The following is a 15,556-nucleotide window of genomic DNA, read 5'->3' as shown; positions in this document are numbered from 1 at the left end:
TGTTTATATTGTAGTGGTTGTCGTATGAGTATCTACTCAAATAGTGATAATCTTATGGTGTTATCTTCCAAGATGTAGAATTCGTAACTATTTGAAGTAAAAGGTAAGTTTGTTTGTTTATTAGAATTTTTGAGGTTAAGGAATGAATCTGACTAGAGTCTGCGAATGGGAGTCGGCAAAAATTAGTAGTGTGGACGTTATAAATATACTGCATTTTGACCCCCTTAAAATTGACATACATTTTTAAAATTTTAAATAGTGCTTAGGAATAAACTCTTCATACCAATGATATAGCTTTAATTATATATATATAGTTAGTAGAGTCTATAAATATTTGTAAAGTTAACACAAAAGAGTAACACGAAAAACGTGACTTGGAAAAGTTTGTCGGCTACTAAAATTTTTATTTGTTGGTCAGAGAAGTTTCGTCTGTGAGAAAGTTGTAGATAATTAAATATAATTTACTTTTTGTGTTTAACCTTTTTTTTCTATCATGTATATTTTTGCCATAATTTCGGGTTGAACGGAGCAGAAATCCTCATTTTTGGTGCGGCGGATAGCCGCCCGCGGCTCTTTCGTAGAATCACAGTTGATTTTTTGATTTCTGTCGGCCTATAACTGGTTTATTCCAAGCAGGTAGTTGCGTTTTATTATCCTTAATGCTATTAGTTTTTTTACAGCATACAGTAAAAGATAGGTAGTGTTCATTATTGAAAATGGAATCTGCATTTCTGAAGCAGGAATTCTGGAACAATTCTGTAATTTCAAATATGTTGATGTAGCCTATCCTATTTTAATGCCGTGATTTCCTTAGCCGTTATAGATTTTAGTTACTCCTAAGTTACTTATGATGAGTAAATAATTATCTAGGCTATAAACTTAGAAGTCTACTTTTAACTAAGTCGTGTAAATAATTGTCAAAACCTGTACAGAAGTACAATTACAATTACGATACGTAGGCCTATAGCCTAGACTGATAGGCTTTTATGGAAGTCCAGTTATAGCAAAAAACTTTCCACCAAACTTCTTTCTAAACTATGGAATTGTTTAAATGCCGAAAATAATGACTTGATCCTGAAAAAAATTTAAAAAATTTGTTTAAGGATAGTTAAGGGTTTCTACTATTTTAAATATATTGCTTTAATAACTTTTATACTAAAAACTAGTACCTAGAAGAGAACTTTTGTCCATGGTACATTGGTAGGTCTACAGAATTTGGAAAACAATTCTTTCAAATAAATATACATAAACAAATTTCATCAATAAATAATTCAAACGTTTCGTATCTTTTTTAGAATATTTGAGCAAGAGTAGATGGAACCTGTCTATTCACGATGAGCAAAAAAAAGACCGAACTGCAGAACTATTGACTCATTCTTCACTACTCCCGCTAAAAAGATTACTTCTAAAGAAGATGTCAAAAATGTCGAACCGAGTACATCAAATGATTCAATAGCGACGATAGCTTCAGAAAAAAACTATTATCTTTGTGAAAAAGATAGCAAAAATGAAGACGACCCTACCTCAATTCAAATACAAGATGATGTAGATCAAGAGTTTGACGTTTGTGAAAATAAAACTCCATCTACTTCAACTTCACCATCTTTATTATTTAACGTTTCGACCCAACAATCCCATAATGATATTGGTCTTATTAATAAAGATAGCGTAATTGACGACTTAACCAAAAAGACTCTACTTGAAGATCATTGGCAGCCTTCAGCAAGTTATCAGCTCCTTTTTTCTGAGCACAAAGTAGCATGCAAAGATGGCAGCACCAAAACCATTAAACGCTTTTTGTCAAAAAGCCACATAGATGATTACCATTGGCTGGTTTTCTCTCCATCAAGAAAAGGGCTTTATTGTAAATACTGTGCAGTTTTTGCACACAATCGAACAGTCGGCCATAATAAAGGCATGGCTCTTGGTAAGCTGGTATTAGATCCACTACAAAATTTCAAAAATTTGAAAGGAAAATAAAGTGATCTAGAAAAGCACCAAAAGCATGCCTATCACAAGGAAAGTGTTCTGGAAGGAAAGGCTTTTTTGAAAACATATCATTCTCCTACACTTGACATTGCAAATCAGATTAGTTCACAAAGGTTGAAGCAAGTGCAGGAAAACCGAGAGCGTCTAAGACCAATAATTGAATCCATTATTTTTCTGGGACGGCAAAACATCCCTATTAGGGGACATTGAGACGACGGATCCTTCAACGATGATGCATCACCAGATGTCAACCATGGTAACTTTCGTGAACTCCTACAATTCCGCATAGCAGCTGGAGATTCAAAACTAGAGAGCCACCTTAAAAGCGCGTCTTCACGAGCTACCTATATTTCCAAATCTACTCAAAATGAATTAATAAAACTTTGCGGTGAAGAAATACGTGACACAATCGTTTCAAGAATCAAAGAGGCTCGTTTTTTCAGCATTTTGTTTGATGAAACTACCGATGTATCAAATATCGAACAGTTGTCGTTAAGCATTTGATATGTGTATAAAGGTAATCTATTTGAAGATTTCATGACGTTCATTGATGCTTACGATATTGCACTTAAAGACGGGAAAGACAATGCAGCAGCAAGTACAAGTATTGAGCCAAAGCTCTCGGGCGAAGTTCTAGGGAAGATGGTGATAAGTCTCATTACCGAACTGGGCCTGGATGTAAACCACTGTGTAGGAATCGGAACTGATAGTTGCAGTGTCATGGCTTCAGAAGCCGTTGGGGCAGTACGTTTGCATACAAAAGACTGCAAAAAATGCTTGCCACTCTCCTTGCAGTAACCATGCACTGAACAACGCAATATCAAAAAGCTCTAGCTTACCCGTTATTAAATTAAATTATTAAATTAAACACTGTGGAGACTGTTAAGGCTATCGTAGCTTTTTTCAATGCATCTGCAAAGAGACAGATAGTTTTTAAAGATATATCCTGCAGTAGGCTAACTAGTCTTTGTGAAACGAGGTGGATTGAACGTCATGAAGCTCTTATCAAGTTTCTGGATTTGCTCCTGCCAGTGGTTGAGGCCCTAACGAAGATATCTCAGTGGCAAGACCGAAGTACCAGCACCATCGCTAATTCCCTCCTAAACTCAATATGCCATTCGGAGTTTATAATGGGACTACTAGCACTCATTGATTTACTTAAAGAGACTATGCCTTTGAGTCGCTATCTTCAGTCAACCACACTTGATGTATCGAAGGCAGCCGATTGTTTTGAAAGGACAATTAAAATTATTGGGGAAAAAAGGATCCATCCTGAAACATCTTTTAATAGAGTGTACAATGATGCTGTGGAAATAGCCAATAGTATTGGATTTGAAATCCAAATGCCAAGGATAACAAGTCGGCAATCACACAGAGAAAGTTACCAAGCCACGAACCCTAATAGCTATTATCAAAAATCGTTGTACATTCCACTTCTTGATAATGTCATTGAAGACCTCAAAAATCGATTGCCGGAAACAACAATGACAAGTTTTAAACTTAGAATGATAATGCCCAATTGTATTCTAGGGCACGATGGAGACTTCAAGGAAGATGCCAAAACACTAGCCAAAACGTATTCTAACCTCTTTGTTGAATCTGAAGTGGTTATGGCAATGAAATTAGAAGGAGAATTACACAATTGGTCAGAATATTGGAGATCACAACAACTAAAACATGCTTCTTCTAAGGTTCCACAGACTGTTCTTGAAGTTCTAGAAAAATGTGACAGTGACATCTATCCCACAGTTAAAAATCTTCTAACTGTATTGGCTACGCTTCCCGTCAGCAATGCAACCTCAGAGAGAACATTTTCAACTTTAAGAAGAGCCAAAACTTGGTTAAGATCAAGAATGACAGAAAACCGCCTAAATGGATTATGTCTCCTACACATCCTAGAGGAATCACAATTAGCGTGGACAAGATTTTAGAAAGATTTGCAAAATCAAAGGACAGATGATTGGATTTGATACTATAGTATTTTTAAGAAAACTGTCCTGTAATATTAATTATTGATATCAGTTGTATGATTTCACTGTAAAGTAAAAACACTGTTTTCACCAAACTATTTAGTTTTTCAATAGTTTACCTTTCATTTTTCCTTTGTGGTATTTTAGAGGTAAGACGGATTTATATAGATTGCTTTAAAAACTAAGAATTGCTTTTATGTCCTTATGCATTTCAATATAGAGTATAAGAGGGAAAATCTATATTTTAGAATATATTTTTTGCTGTACCGGTAACTCAACAAAAGCGTAGTTGTAACATTCACACGGTATAGACCCAGCACACTCATTTGTGTAGGTAAATTTTTAAGTCCTGACAACCTAACCAACACGGTTGTGTAGGTTAGATGTTTATTTGTTTTTTTGAAGTTTCTGGATCTTTCTGTTGCTCAGACCTGTACGCATCGATTGTGTAGGTTATGGAGATCAGCTGGGAATTTTTGTTTTGCAGTCTGCCTTCATGTCTTATGGTAACACTGATTGTTTTGTTGCAATGTCATAAGATAGGAGAAAGAGGCAACTGTTAAGGTTAACGACTGTTATATTTATGTTTTTAAACGTATACAGGGTGTCCCGGAACTCTCTACCAATATTTTAGGGCATTGTTCCTGGGTAAGAAACATATCTAAATATCATATTTAAATTGTCCGGAAGTCCTTAGTTACTCAGATAGCCGCCATTTTGTTTTTTTTTCACTTATAAATTTTTTTCTGAAGATTGGTTAAACATACGAAGTTGAAACTTTGCACAAACATGTATGACAACTAGACAAAGCTACAAAAAAATTATGACGATTTTTCAAATTCATAAAACAAAATGGCGGCTGTTTAAAATTTTGTTTCTTAAATTACTCGAAAACCGTTGATTTTACAAAAATTTTACAAGAATAACTTTTTTAAGGCAATTTTATTACAAATCGATCAACACCTTAATCTTTAAGATCGGACGAGTATTAACTGAGATATGGCAGTTTTAGTGATACGTGACCGCCGGATATTAGTTGCAGCGCATGCTGAAAGCGGTCACGTATCACTAAAACTGCCATATCTCAGTTTATACTCGTCCGATCTTAAAGATTAAGGTGTTGATCGATTTGTAATAAAATTGCCTTAAAAAAGTTATTCTTGTAAAATTTTTGTAACATCAACGGTTTTCGAGTAATTTAAGAAACAAAATTTTAAACAGCCGCCATTTTGTTTTATGAATTTGAAAAATCGTCATAATTTTTTTGTAGCTTTGTCTAGTTGTCATAAATGTTTGTGCAAAGTTTCAACTTCGTATGTTTAACCAATTTTCAGAAAAAAATTAGTAAGTGAAAAAAACAAAATGGCAGCTATCTGAGTAACTAAGGACTTCCGGACAGTTTAAATATATTTAGATATGTTTCTTACCCAGGAACAATGCCCTAAAATATTGGTAGAGAGTTCCGGGACACCCTGTATAATGCTAATTATTGCTGAAACTGAAATGGTTGATATGGTATTATGAAGGTTTTGTCTTTAAAACAAACCTAATCAATAATTTTAGTATTTGAAATCTAGGTTAAAAACCAACATTTATTCAAAATTTGCTCAGGACTTCAAGCGGTCGAGATGACTAAGATTCCCGGGTCTAAAAGGGTTAACAATGTCACTACAGACTGTGTGCAGACAAAACTGTCTCATTCCAATCAAACTCATCAATGGTTCAGCTGTTCACTACACTACACTGTTCCCGTTCTTTTTCTGACTCTAGTCTAAAATCTTAAATAATGAATTGTTGAATACCAATCTAGGCGGAATTATAATAAATAAATATGAAATATTATCTAATAATAAAACTAGACCCGCTTGTACCATACATCAAGCTAGGTTTATTTAATTGCGTATGTCTCAAAATAGCTTAAAAACGCTCATTTCAGCACATAATTTCCAATTTTTTTTCCCGGGGGAGCACCCAGACCCCCCGGTTGCTCCCCCCGACAATGACTTCTGGATCCGCCCCTGTTTATTATTACATATTCCTGAAGTCAGGGCTAAGAGACGACTATTTAAAATTTCCATATATGGCTGCAGTGTTAGGTCACAAATCCAGCTTGTTCCTAGTAGTTCCGTGGTAATCACAATTTTATTCATCAATGAACTGTCAGTTTGAGTTCCAGAAGATATTAAAGTTTTGTGGGCATTATTTTGTAGAGTAAGGTCTTCAGTAGAAGTAGTTGAGGTTATTGTCATTGGTTGACACTGTACAGAACAATCTATCATTTTAGATTTGTCATTTTTAGGAAGATAATCTGGTATGGGGAAAATCTCTTCTGTAAATTCTAGTAGCCGGGTGTCTGATTCTATAGAATGGTCCAAAACACATGTTAACTGTTTTTCAAGTGTTTCATTTTTCTCCTTTAGTTGCCTATTTTCTTCTTGTAGATCTAACACGGCAGAGGATACTGCTTCATCTGAGTCAGTAGTAAGGTGTGAGGGAGAGTCAGTCAAATCAACTTGAGTTTGTGGTAATGAGGATTCGAAAGATGATTCCAATAAGATCTCTATATTGGTGGACTGAACAGGTGTTGTGCTTTTAGGAGATAATAGTGTCCTCATTGTCACTGGGTGAGGTCCAGAGTGTTTTGGGTTGGTTGCAGTTATGAGTAATATATTTGAGTCAGTCTTTACTGTGGCATTACAGCTCCTACCAAGACAACGCCAGGTGACTTCTCCACTTTTGGCCACATAGTTCTGTCTATATTTATGATTGTTAAAAATAATATTAGGCTTTCCATTCTTTGTGTTTTCGATCTGGAACTCCATCAAAATTGACATATTATTTCTTGGGGTGGTAGTAATAATACTCTTCAAGGTTACCCAATAGAGCTAAACTTTGTGGAAATCAACAAATAAAATGTATTAAAAATAATAATATTTCTTCGCATATGATATTTTATTTTATTTATAACTGGAATAAAATCAAATAAAACCTTCACAGATCAATAAAGAAGGGAAATAGCAGGTCTGGTAACCAGTGTCCAAAGATGAGTCACCAAAGGGTGTTAAAGCTTCATGGAAACTAAAGTTGCTGAGCATCGTCTGCAAGTGCAGACAACTCAAACTTCTTCTTGCCGCCAAATTATAGCTCAAGAGCATAAACAAACAGGAATAAGCAAGAGCTAGTCTCCAACCCAGATCTTGTTAAATTTACAAGTTTAATATCAATAATCAAGACTTTTAATGTAATATTGAAGTAAAATAGATGTCAAAGTTTAGTTAGCAATTGTTCAGTAGTGCTGAAAAGGTGATAAATCATGCTACTTGTTCAAATAAAAATCAACATGCATAACCTCATTCTGGTAGGTAGTAAGTAATTATCGTTTTTACGTTTTTATATTAATGGTAAATGAAAAATAAATTATTTGACTTGTTTCAATATGTACAAAAACACTCACTGTTAGATTAAATTGTTACTGGTTGATCTTATGCTTTCAATAAAACCACTTTTAATAAATAAACTTCTATGAACTTGAGAACACAGTCAATTGCACTTGGTAGGTAGCAGACGATCAGACGAATGCATACTGTATAAGCTAATAATGATTATTACGTATTTAGATATGTGATCACTGGTCTCAAATCTTTCCCACGAGAACAGTTGTTTCAGTACCGCCCACTTCCTGCCAATCTAGTCCGGTTAATCCGATGTGCTGATAAAAATTGTCCGGTTAAAGAGATGTCATTTCCGGCGAGTGTAGTCCGGTTAAACCGATGTCCGGTTAAAAGGTGTCCGGATAAGAGGGAGTCTACTGTATTATTTTTAAGATTATTATTAAACTGGAAAATGCATCAAGTCTTACTCAAATAGTAGCGATGGACGGGATTTTTATTTCCTTCCCGATTTTTGGGACGGGATTTTTTCCTGTACATAAAAAGAAAGTCTTGAGTATTTACAGGTATAGAAACTTGTGACTCGCGGTCACGGTGCACGTCAAAATGACTCGCAGTCACGGCGGGATCGTCGGTATGACTCCACAGTCACCGCGCGATCATCAAATTGTTTACAAGTTTGCCTCCTTTACGAAACACCATAACTTTGGATTTACTTAGATTTACATGAAGATTCCAACATGCACAATAATTAATTAACTAATCGATTGATCCTTAGGTGGAGGACAGTAGCTGTTGGAGAAATAAGAATTATATCATCAGCATACATTAAAATATTCACTTTGACACCCTTAAACAAAACTCCTTCCCCAATCACCTCCGGCATGTTGTTAATAAATAAATTGAACATACTAGAGCTACATACACATCCTTGCCTCAGATCTATTGTTGTATTAAAACTATCCGTAACACCTGTTCGATTCCAAACAGAGGCACTTGTACCGTTGTAATATTGTTTTAAAATATTCTAAAACTTTGTTGAGACACTTAAAGAGGAAAGTTTGTACATTAATGATTTTCTATCTACAGTGTCAAAAGCGGTGCTAAAACTTACCAAAAAACAGTATAACTTTTCCTTTTACAAATGTGCCATGCATGTTAGACAAAATATATATATAGATACTTTACGCCGATCAGCAAAAACATGCGTTCACGTTGAAGCACATTAATCATGCATGTAATATTGTTTTAAAATATTCTAAAACTTTGTTGAGACACTTAAAGAGGAAAGTTTGTACATAAATGATTTTCTATCTACAGTGTCAAAAGCGGCGCTAAAACTTACAAAAAAACAGTATAACTTTTCCTTTTTTTAATTACAAATGTGCCATGCATGTTAGAAAAAAAATATATATAGATACTTTACGCCGATCAGCAAAAACATGCGTTCACGTTGAAGCACATTAATCATGCACCATCCGGGTGGGTGCCTATTCTATACCTGCCTCCTTTTGGGAAACCCTGATGGCCTGGTAGTGATGTTGGGCTAGATGGGCAAACAAAGTAGATCAGGTGCTGGGATCAAGCCCGTTGGGGGTATCTGGGGATCTATCGCCCTGGTTATCCCTGATTTCCCAGTGAATGGGTAGGCCTCGATCGAGTAGTGGTGTAAATAGGGGGTTGGGGGGTTGGGAAATGACGGTCCCCTCTTCCTGGCTTTGATGGCTTTCCTGGCTTTCGGCCTGTCAGGGATTGGGTAGGTCCCAAGTGTTGCTTGCACTGTGTTACGTTCAGAGCATTCCATTATGGTCCTTCAGGGTTTCAGTCCTGGGGTACCCATTTGGAGTGTGCGTGCGACCAAGTAACCGGTATTCCTGGTGTGTCCAAGGTTGGTGCGTAAGCTCCGGCCTACACCATGGGGCCCGGGTTAAATGTTACAGGTACTGGGTAGCTGTCGGGGTGTCTTGGCTCCTACGACAAAAAAACGTACATACATTCAATTTTACATGATGAGTTTTAAATTCAATGATTTTACAGTGAAAATCAAATATATTTATAAGAAAAGTCTTGAAGTGAAACTGAGGGCTAATTTTCACACTGGTTATAAGTAGCTACTTATTGCCTTCCATTGAGTACTGTTAACAAACATATCTTACCCTCGTTTGGCCTCACAATGTAACAACACGTCATACAAGTTCGGCAACGCTCCGTACAGTGGGAGCGGTCGGGTTAGCGACTTCCAGAGTTAGCGAATTCCGCCGTAGGACAAAATCGATTTAGTGAGTTCTGGAGTTAGCCAATTCCTGACAGGGACGGTTTAGCCAGTTCCAGAGGTAGCCAGTTCCACCACCCGACCTAGTTTGCAAGTTCCAGAGCTAGCCAATTCCTACGTCTCATATGATTCATTCACATTGTTAGGTTACTTCACCTGCCTAACATTTAATTCCTGTTGCTTCATTGTTTATGTTTAGATTCTGCAGTTTGAAACAGACCGTGTACTGGCCTCTCCTCAATTCCTGGACCTCTCTTCTAGTGCATTCTTGAGAATACTGGAACAAGAATTTTGCAATGTGCCTGAGATTGAGCTTTGGAGGGCAGCCATCAACTGGGCTAAAAAACAAGGTAAAATATGTATTATTTTATTTATTAATATACACATTTGACATTAAGCAAGTGACTTCAGACATGGTCATATTTTCTGTGAAAAGTCTGGTTTGTCCTTGTATTACCCGCCCTTGTCTAATAATTCATGGGTGATCCTCCAATGGTATGAAGAATCAAATAAAGATTTAGTCCAACCAAATTAAGATCCAAATTTCCCAATGCTTCCTGGAAAATATGGTTATTTCTAAGTTATTCTTAATACTTAATATTTTTATTAGTCCGAGTATAGTTTGGGGCGTTAGTTAGTTGAAACTTACTTACGAGCGCTAGTGCTTAAAGAGGTACTTTTCACATTCGGCCGGTGGTGGCATGATAGCTCAGTTGGCTAAGGTGTTACACTGACGAGTGTAGTGTTGACTTGAGAACTCTCTACCTGCGCTGGTGTGAATCCCATACGTGTGCAATCCATACTTAGCTCAATAATGTGTGGCTTAGCTGGCGGGAGAGGCCCACCTTAAATAAACGGTGTCTGCTCGGGTGGAAGTTGAAGGCATTATTGAGTTTAACACTTTCGCTACTGCAATAGTATGAAAATTTTCATTCACAAGGACCAACGACGCACATATGCGACGGCCAGTTCCATATATGCGACGGCTAGTCACATTAAAATAGACTGCCGACGCATATTTGCTTCGGGGTTCTAATGTTATTAAAATGCTTATATCTTTGTAACAGTCAATTTGAAGGCACTGAATTCCCTGCAGTGGTCTACAGAGATGTCTAACGCACAACTGCGTCACTTGGTCTGTGGATATGATGATTGGTGACGTCATATGATAGTTGGAAAAACTGGTCTTTACTTTTCTGCATCACTGTATGTATGTATGCAGTATGTATGCTGCATTATCCTATGTAGCATTTATATTTGTTCAGTTGTAAACTGTTCTTGAATAATCTGTTTTTTTTTTTTTAGTTACCTTCACCTCAAAACACAAACAAAAATGAACTGTCGCATATATGCGACGTTTGGTCTATTTCAAGAAAACTATGATAATTTTCACTATTGTCTTTGCTGTAGACTGGGCGTCACAAATATGCAACATTACATAAGGTTATACAAATACAAAAAAACAAGAATAAATTATTTACAAACACGATTGTAGCGTATTACAATGTAAATTATCACTGTTTTACAGGTTTTTGCCCATGGTCTGTGTGTACTGTTATCCAAGTGACAGCCGGTCTATGTGTAAGATTCAAATGTATACCTCGGTCTGTGGCAATGACCGTGGCGTCGCATATATGCAACGCTCAGTAGCGAACGTGTTAATAGGAATTGTACACAACGCCTGGTTTGCGTCTTTTTACATTATTATAGAGAACAACATCACATATCTTGCTTTTTTTGCTTTTTTTTAGTTAAATATAGACATATTGTGTTAAAATAAATTTATTATTTATTTATTTATTATTAATTTATTTATTATTTTTGACATAACCTACAAAAATTATTAACAGAGAAGTACAAAACATAGGCTTAGGGTTTAAAGTGTTAGGGAGATTGTAAATAACAGAGTGTGCAGACAGTGAAGTTATAGCTTGATTCGGATTTGATCATGCAGTGTAAGTTTATTTAAGATTGGTTAAGGTTTTGATGGCGCGAATTCAGGAAATTCTGGATTTGATTGTATACCTTAAAAAAACAGTTTGAAAAACTAATTTTCTCTGTATTCGACAAAAACCTATGATTAATTTTGTTTCTAAAAGGTATTATACGAATATTTTCCCCTCTTTACAAAACTGATTTATTTTAATCTCAAATTAACATCTTATTTCAGGAAACTCGAATAGCCAAACTTTGAGGGATCAACTAAATGATCATCTAAAACACATCAGGGTGTGTACAATGGACAATGATGCCATCTTTCTGGAGGTAATTCCCTCAGAAGTACTGACATATAAAGAATTAGCACTAGTGAGCGAATCTCGCAGAACTGGACAAGTACAGCCTGAACTTACTACTATCTGCAATGTGATTAAGAAGCGAGGTTGTCCTATGGTTAAATCTGAATTGATTGTCGAAGAGTTTGTAAAAAAGGGCTATCAACACACTTCGGGATCTTCTGAATTTACACTTACCACTAGAGAAGCCACTATAGAATTGTGTTCTGTCCGTTGTAGCTACAATGATCCAGATTGCAACTACACCCTATCAATCAGGAGAGGCACAGATACCATAGCTACATTCAAAGGAGAGTTAAGAGCCTGGGGACGCATCCCAGTTGATGTTGATGGTGAAAATGTGCAGTTGTCTCCAAACACCTCATACAGGTTTAGGTTTGAGTGTTCATGTAATCACTTCCACCGTGTTAATCTTGTTCAAACGAGGATGTCAGGAAATCACTTCTCAGTTGACTCTCAAACTCAACTTATTCATATTGGAGAAATTTCCTACATAACAATCACCAAGAGAGTTCGATCGACTTGAGCAGTGCAGTAGACAGAATCACCTCAGGTCACTCGAAGTTATTAAGACTTTATAAACATCCCAACTTGATTATCACTAATTAAGCTCATTACTTGGACATTGAAATTATGGGTGTTCAGTAATTTTTTTGTATACAACTGTAGTGTTTGTTATCAAGAGTATGTTTTATATAAAACTAATAACTAGACCTAATTATTTTATTTTCTCAATCCCTCTAGCAAATAACTTTTTTGAACTATTCAGTGCTTAATGCCATTGAAATTTAGGTTTTAATCTTTATTATTGTATTAAGACATTTATATCTATCAGTAAATGCAACTTTATTTTTATGCAATTTTTATTTAAATATTAATCAAAAATAATTAGGTGAAAACCGTCAAAATCGATGGTTACTTTTAAGGTTTCAAGCAAAATCATTTAACTAACAACCGATGATAAATAACTCCTTATTGGAACAATTTGGGTGCAGCGTGCTTTAGGTATGTCCGATCTTAATAATCATTATTCAGTTACTCAAATGAAAGCTGATATTTCATTGAAGGTTCTCAGCTCAAAACATGAAGGATAAGTATTTAGAATTGTGTAAATATATCTAAAATTAAATTAAATATTTGAGAAATAATAAAATGTTAGTTTTTGATTAAGTAATACTGTATCTTAAACTTAACTGATTCAATTGAATAAAAGCCTTAATTTCTAGGGCAGTATTTTAAGACCAAGACATTTAACATAACTAAAATATAAATGCAGCTACGGATAATTTTTTATAAGAGGTTGGCGGCCTTCTTTAACCTTGCATTTGTTCGTCCACATAGACTAACCGCCCATGCTTGGATCGTATACAGCAAAACAGGGTGAGCCGGTACAGTACAAAGGTGATCTGTACTGATAAAATGTTTTTGGCAGTGACCAGAATCCAAACCCACGACATTGCTGCCTTGGGTAAACTAATTGATTGCAGATAAGTCCCAAAATAATTATAATTATTGTTGATTCGTTATTCAGCAACATGCTTCAGGTAGGTATGACCGATCTTAATAATCAATAGCTCGAATAAAAGCTGGTATCTCACTGAAATGTATTTAGAACTGCTGAAATACATCTTTAATTGAAGTAAATATTATAAAAAAAATCAAATTTTTGTTTTTTGGTCGAATAATAACCCAGTAACCTTGTTATAAAAATCAGGGTCTACCTTGCATGAAATGGGGTAGTAGGTTTCTTTTTTTTATGTTTTTTGTAATAGTACCGAGATGCTAAATCCAAATTTTCGACCTCGGCGACCTTCCGGATCACCTCCAAAAAGCTTAAAAATCGGTGGAATTTCGCACTATTTTTACGTTTGTCCAATTTTGACCCTGAAGCATCACTTTTTCATCAAGAACAAGCATAACTATTTTTAAAGTATATTAAATTACCTATCATATAAGACCAAAATGGTTATTACAGGCCTAATAGTTTTCAAGATATGACTCCGCAAACAACGGCTAAAATTACCAAATTTTGAATTTTTTTAAAGTTTGACTAACGTTAACCCTAAAGCATAACTTTATCGTAATTTTTCATTAAAACGACCATAATTACTTTGAAACTGCATTACATTACTCACAATTTAAGACCAAAATGGTGATTATAGGCCTAACACATTGAGAGATATGCCTCTTCAAGGTTCATAAAATAAATGTTTGTATTTTAAGATTCAACTTTCAAGCTATTCAGTTTGGTCAAGTTTTTATAAAGGAACCATAATAAGAAATAAACAAATTTATTTCGTTTCGAGTACAGATTGTGTTATAAAAATTTATTTTTAAATGGAAATAAATCTATTGTATCTGTCTTCATAAACACACACGTACATTGTTACAATAAATGGTTCTCGGGGATAGAACACAGGCCTGTGACGAACGGTATTTATTTATTTTTACGTAATTTTGATTTTAAATTAAACTGTTTACAACATAGAAATACCTAATAATGGCTTAAATACTATGATTTTGAATACAGATATGGCTTTTAAAATAGCATAAAGAGTGTATAAAAGGATTACAACTGTATTTTTTCCAAATAAACCTCATTTCAGGGGTCAAAAACATTACGTAAATTAACTGATTTGACCTAACAAATTTTCTGTCTTAAACTTTGAAATGCTTAAAATTGGCTTAAATATTATAATTTTGAATACAATTATGGTTTTTTAATTGCATAAAGAGTGTATAAAATGAATACAACTATAAGATATACAAATAAAGCACATTTAATAGGTGAAAAACAATACGTAAACATTGATTTTGCGTAACAGATTTTCTGATTTCAACTTTAAAATGGCAAAAAAGCCTTAATTTAATAATTTTGAATAGGATTATGGTATTTTAAATTACACAAAGAGTATATAAATGGAATACAATTCTAACTTAGACAAAAAACTCATATTTAATGAGTGAAAAACATTACGTAAACAAAATACTCAAATTATTTTTGCTAACATTTTACTTTATTTGTTTATTTTCTTACAGTTTATATATTTTTAACTCTTGAAAATGCTTTATTACACTAGAGGACTATACACCTAATGGTATACAACCAATTGAGACTATAAAAAGTCAATAGTTTGCTTCATAAATAAAAAACAAAGTCAGATTTACAAGAATTTATGCGAGTTTTGTTGTGCAAACCATACATTATTTGTTAATATTTTTCAAATTAATCACTATTCATTTGATACCTCATATATCAAAAGAGTACTAGTTGGAGCAAGGTAAGAAACCAAAAATACCAATAAAAACCTATAGTTTACGCAGGAAGTAATTTTTAACACAGGAAAGAGTTAAATACCACCCACAGTGCCAAGGGGACACCTGTGGTCACTATTACCTACAAACAACCATGATATGACTCATGATGCCATATAGTTTTTTTGGTCAGATATTGTAGATATTTGAATTATACAGTATACATCCTGCAGTTAATCCCATACTGATGGGTTGAGGCGTTCAAAAGTTATAGGACTTTGAAATTTCAAATTGAGACAACTTTTTTCACCCAAAAAAGTCATATTATTAGTCTTATTTTCAATTAAGTTCTCAAAATTTGTTACAATTTGTCCTCTTGATTCAATT

At 34.7% G+C, this 15,556-nt stretch overlaps 1 protein-coding gene across 4 annotated transcripts in view; it reads left to right on the top strand.

Annotated features, from left to right (window-relative positions):
- The window catches only part of LOC129001185 (BTB/POZ domain-containing protein 3-like), a 37,427-nt gene extending 24,795 nt beyond the window's left edge, over nt 1–12,632 (top strand). For all 4 annotated transcript variants that reach the window (XM_054428398.1, XM_054428397.1, XM_054428399.1 and 1 more), the window contains exons 5-6: nt 9,820–9,970; nt 11,791–12,632. In XM_054428398.1, coding sequence (XP_054284373.1) covers nt 9,820–9,970; nt 11,791–12,440 — 801 coding nt within the window. In that variant the 3' untranslated portion in view covers nt 12,441–12,632. The remainder of the gene's footprint in view (nt 1–9,819; nt 9,971–11,790) is intronic.
- The last annotated feature ends 2,924 nt before the right edge of the window (nt 12,633–15,556 follow it).

This window comes from Macrosteles quadrilineatus, unplaced genomic scaffold (assembly GCF_028750875.1).
Source record: "Macrosteles quadrilineatus isolate MER2022 unplaced genomic scaffold, UCM_ALF_1.0 Scaffold_8__2_contigs__length_117827958, whole genome shotgun sequence".
NCBI lineage: Eukaryota > Metazoa > Arthropoda > Insecta > Hemiptera > Cicadellidae > Macrosteles > Macrosteles quadrilineatus.
This window is presented reverse-complemented; position numbering and strand designations above follow the sequence as displayed.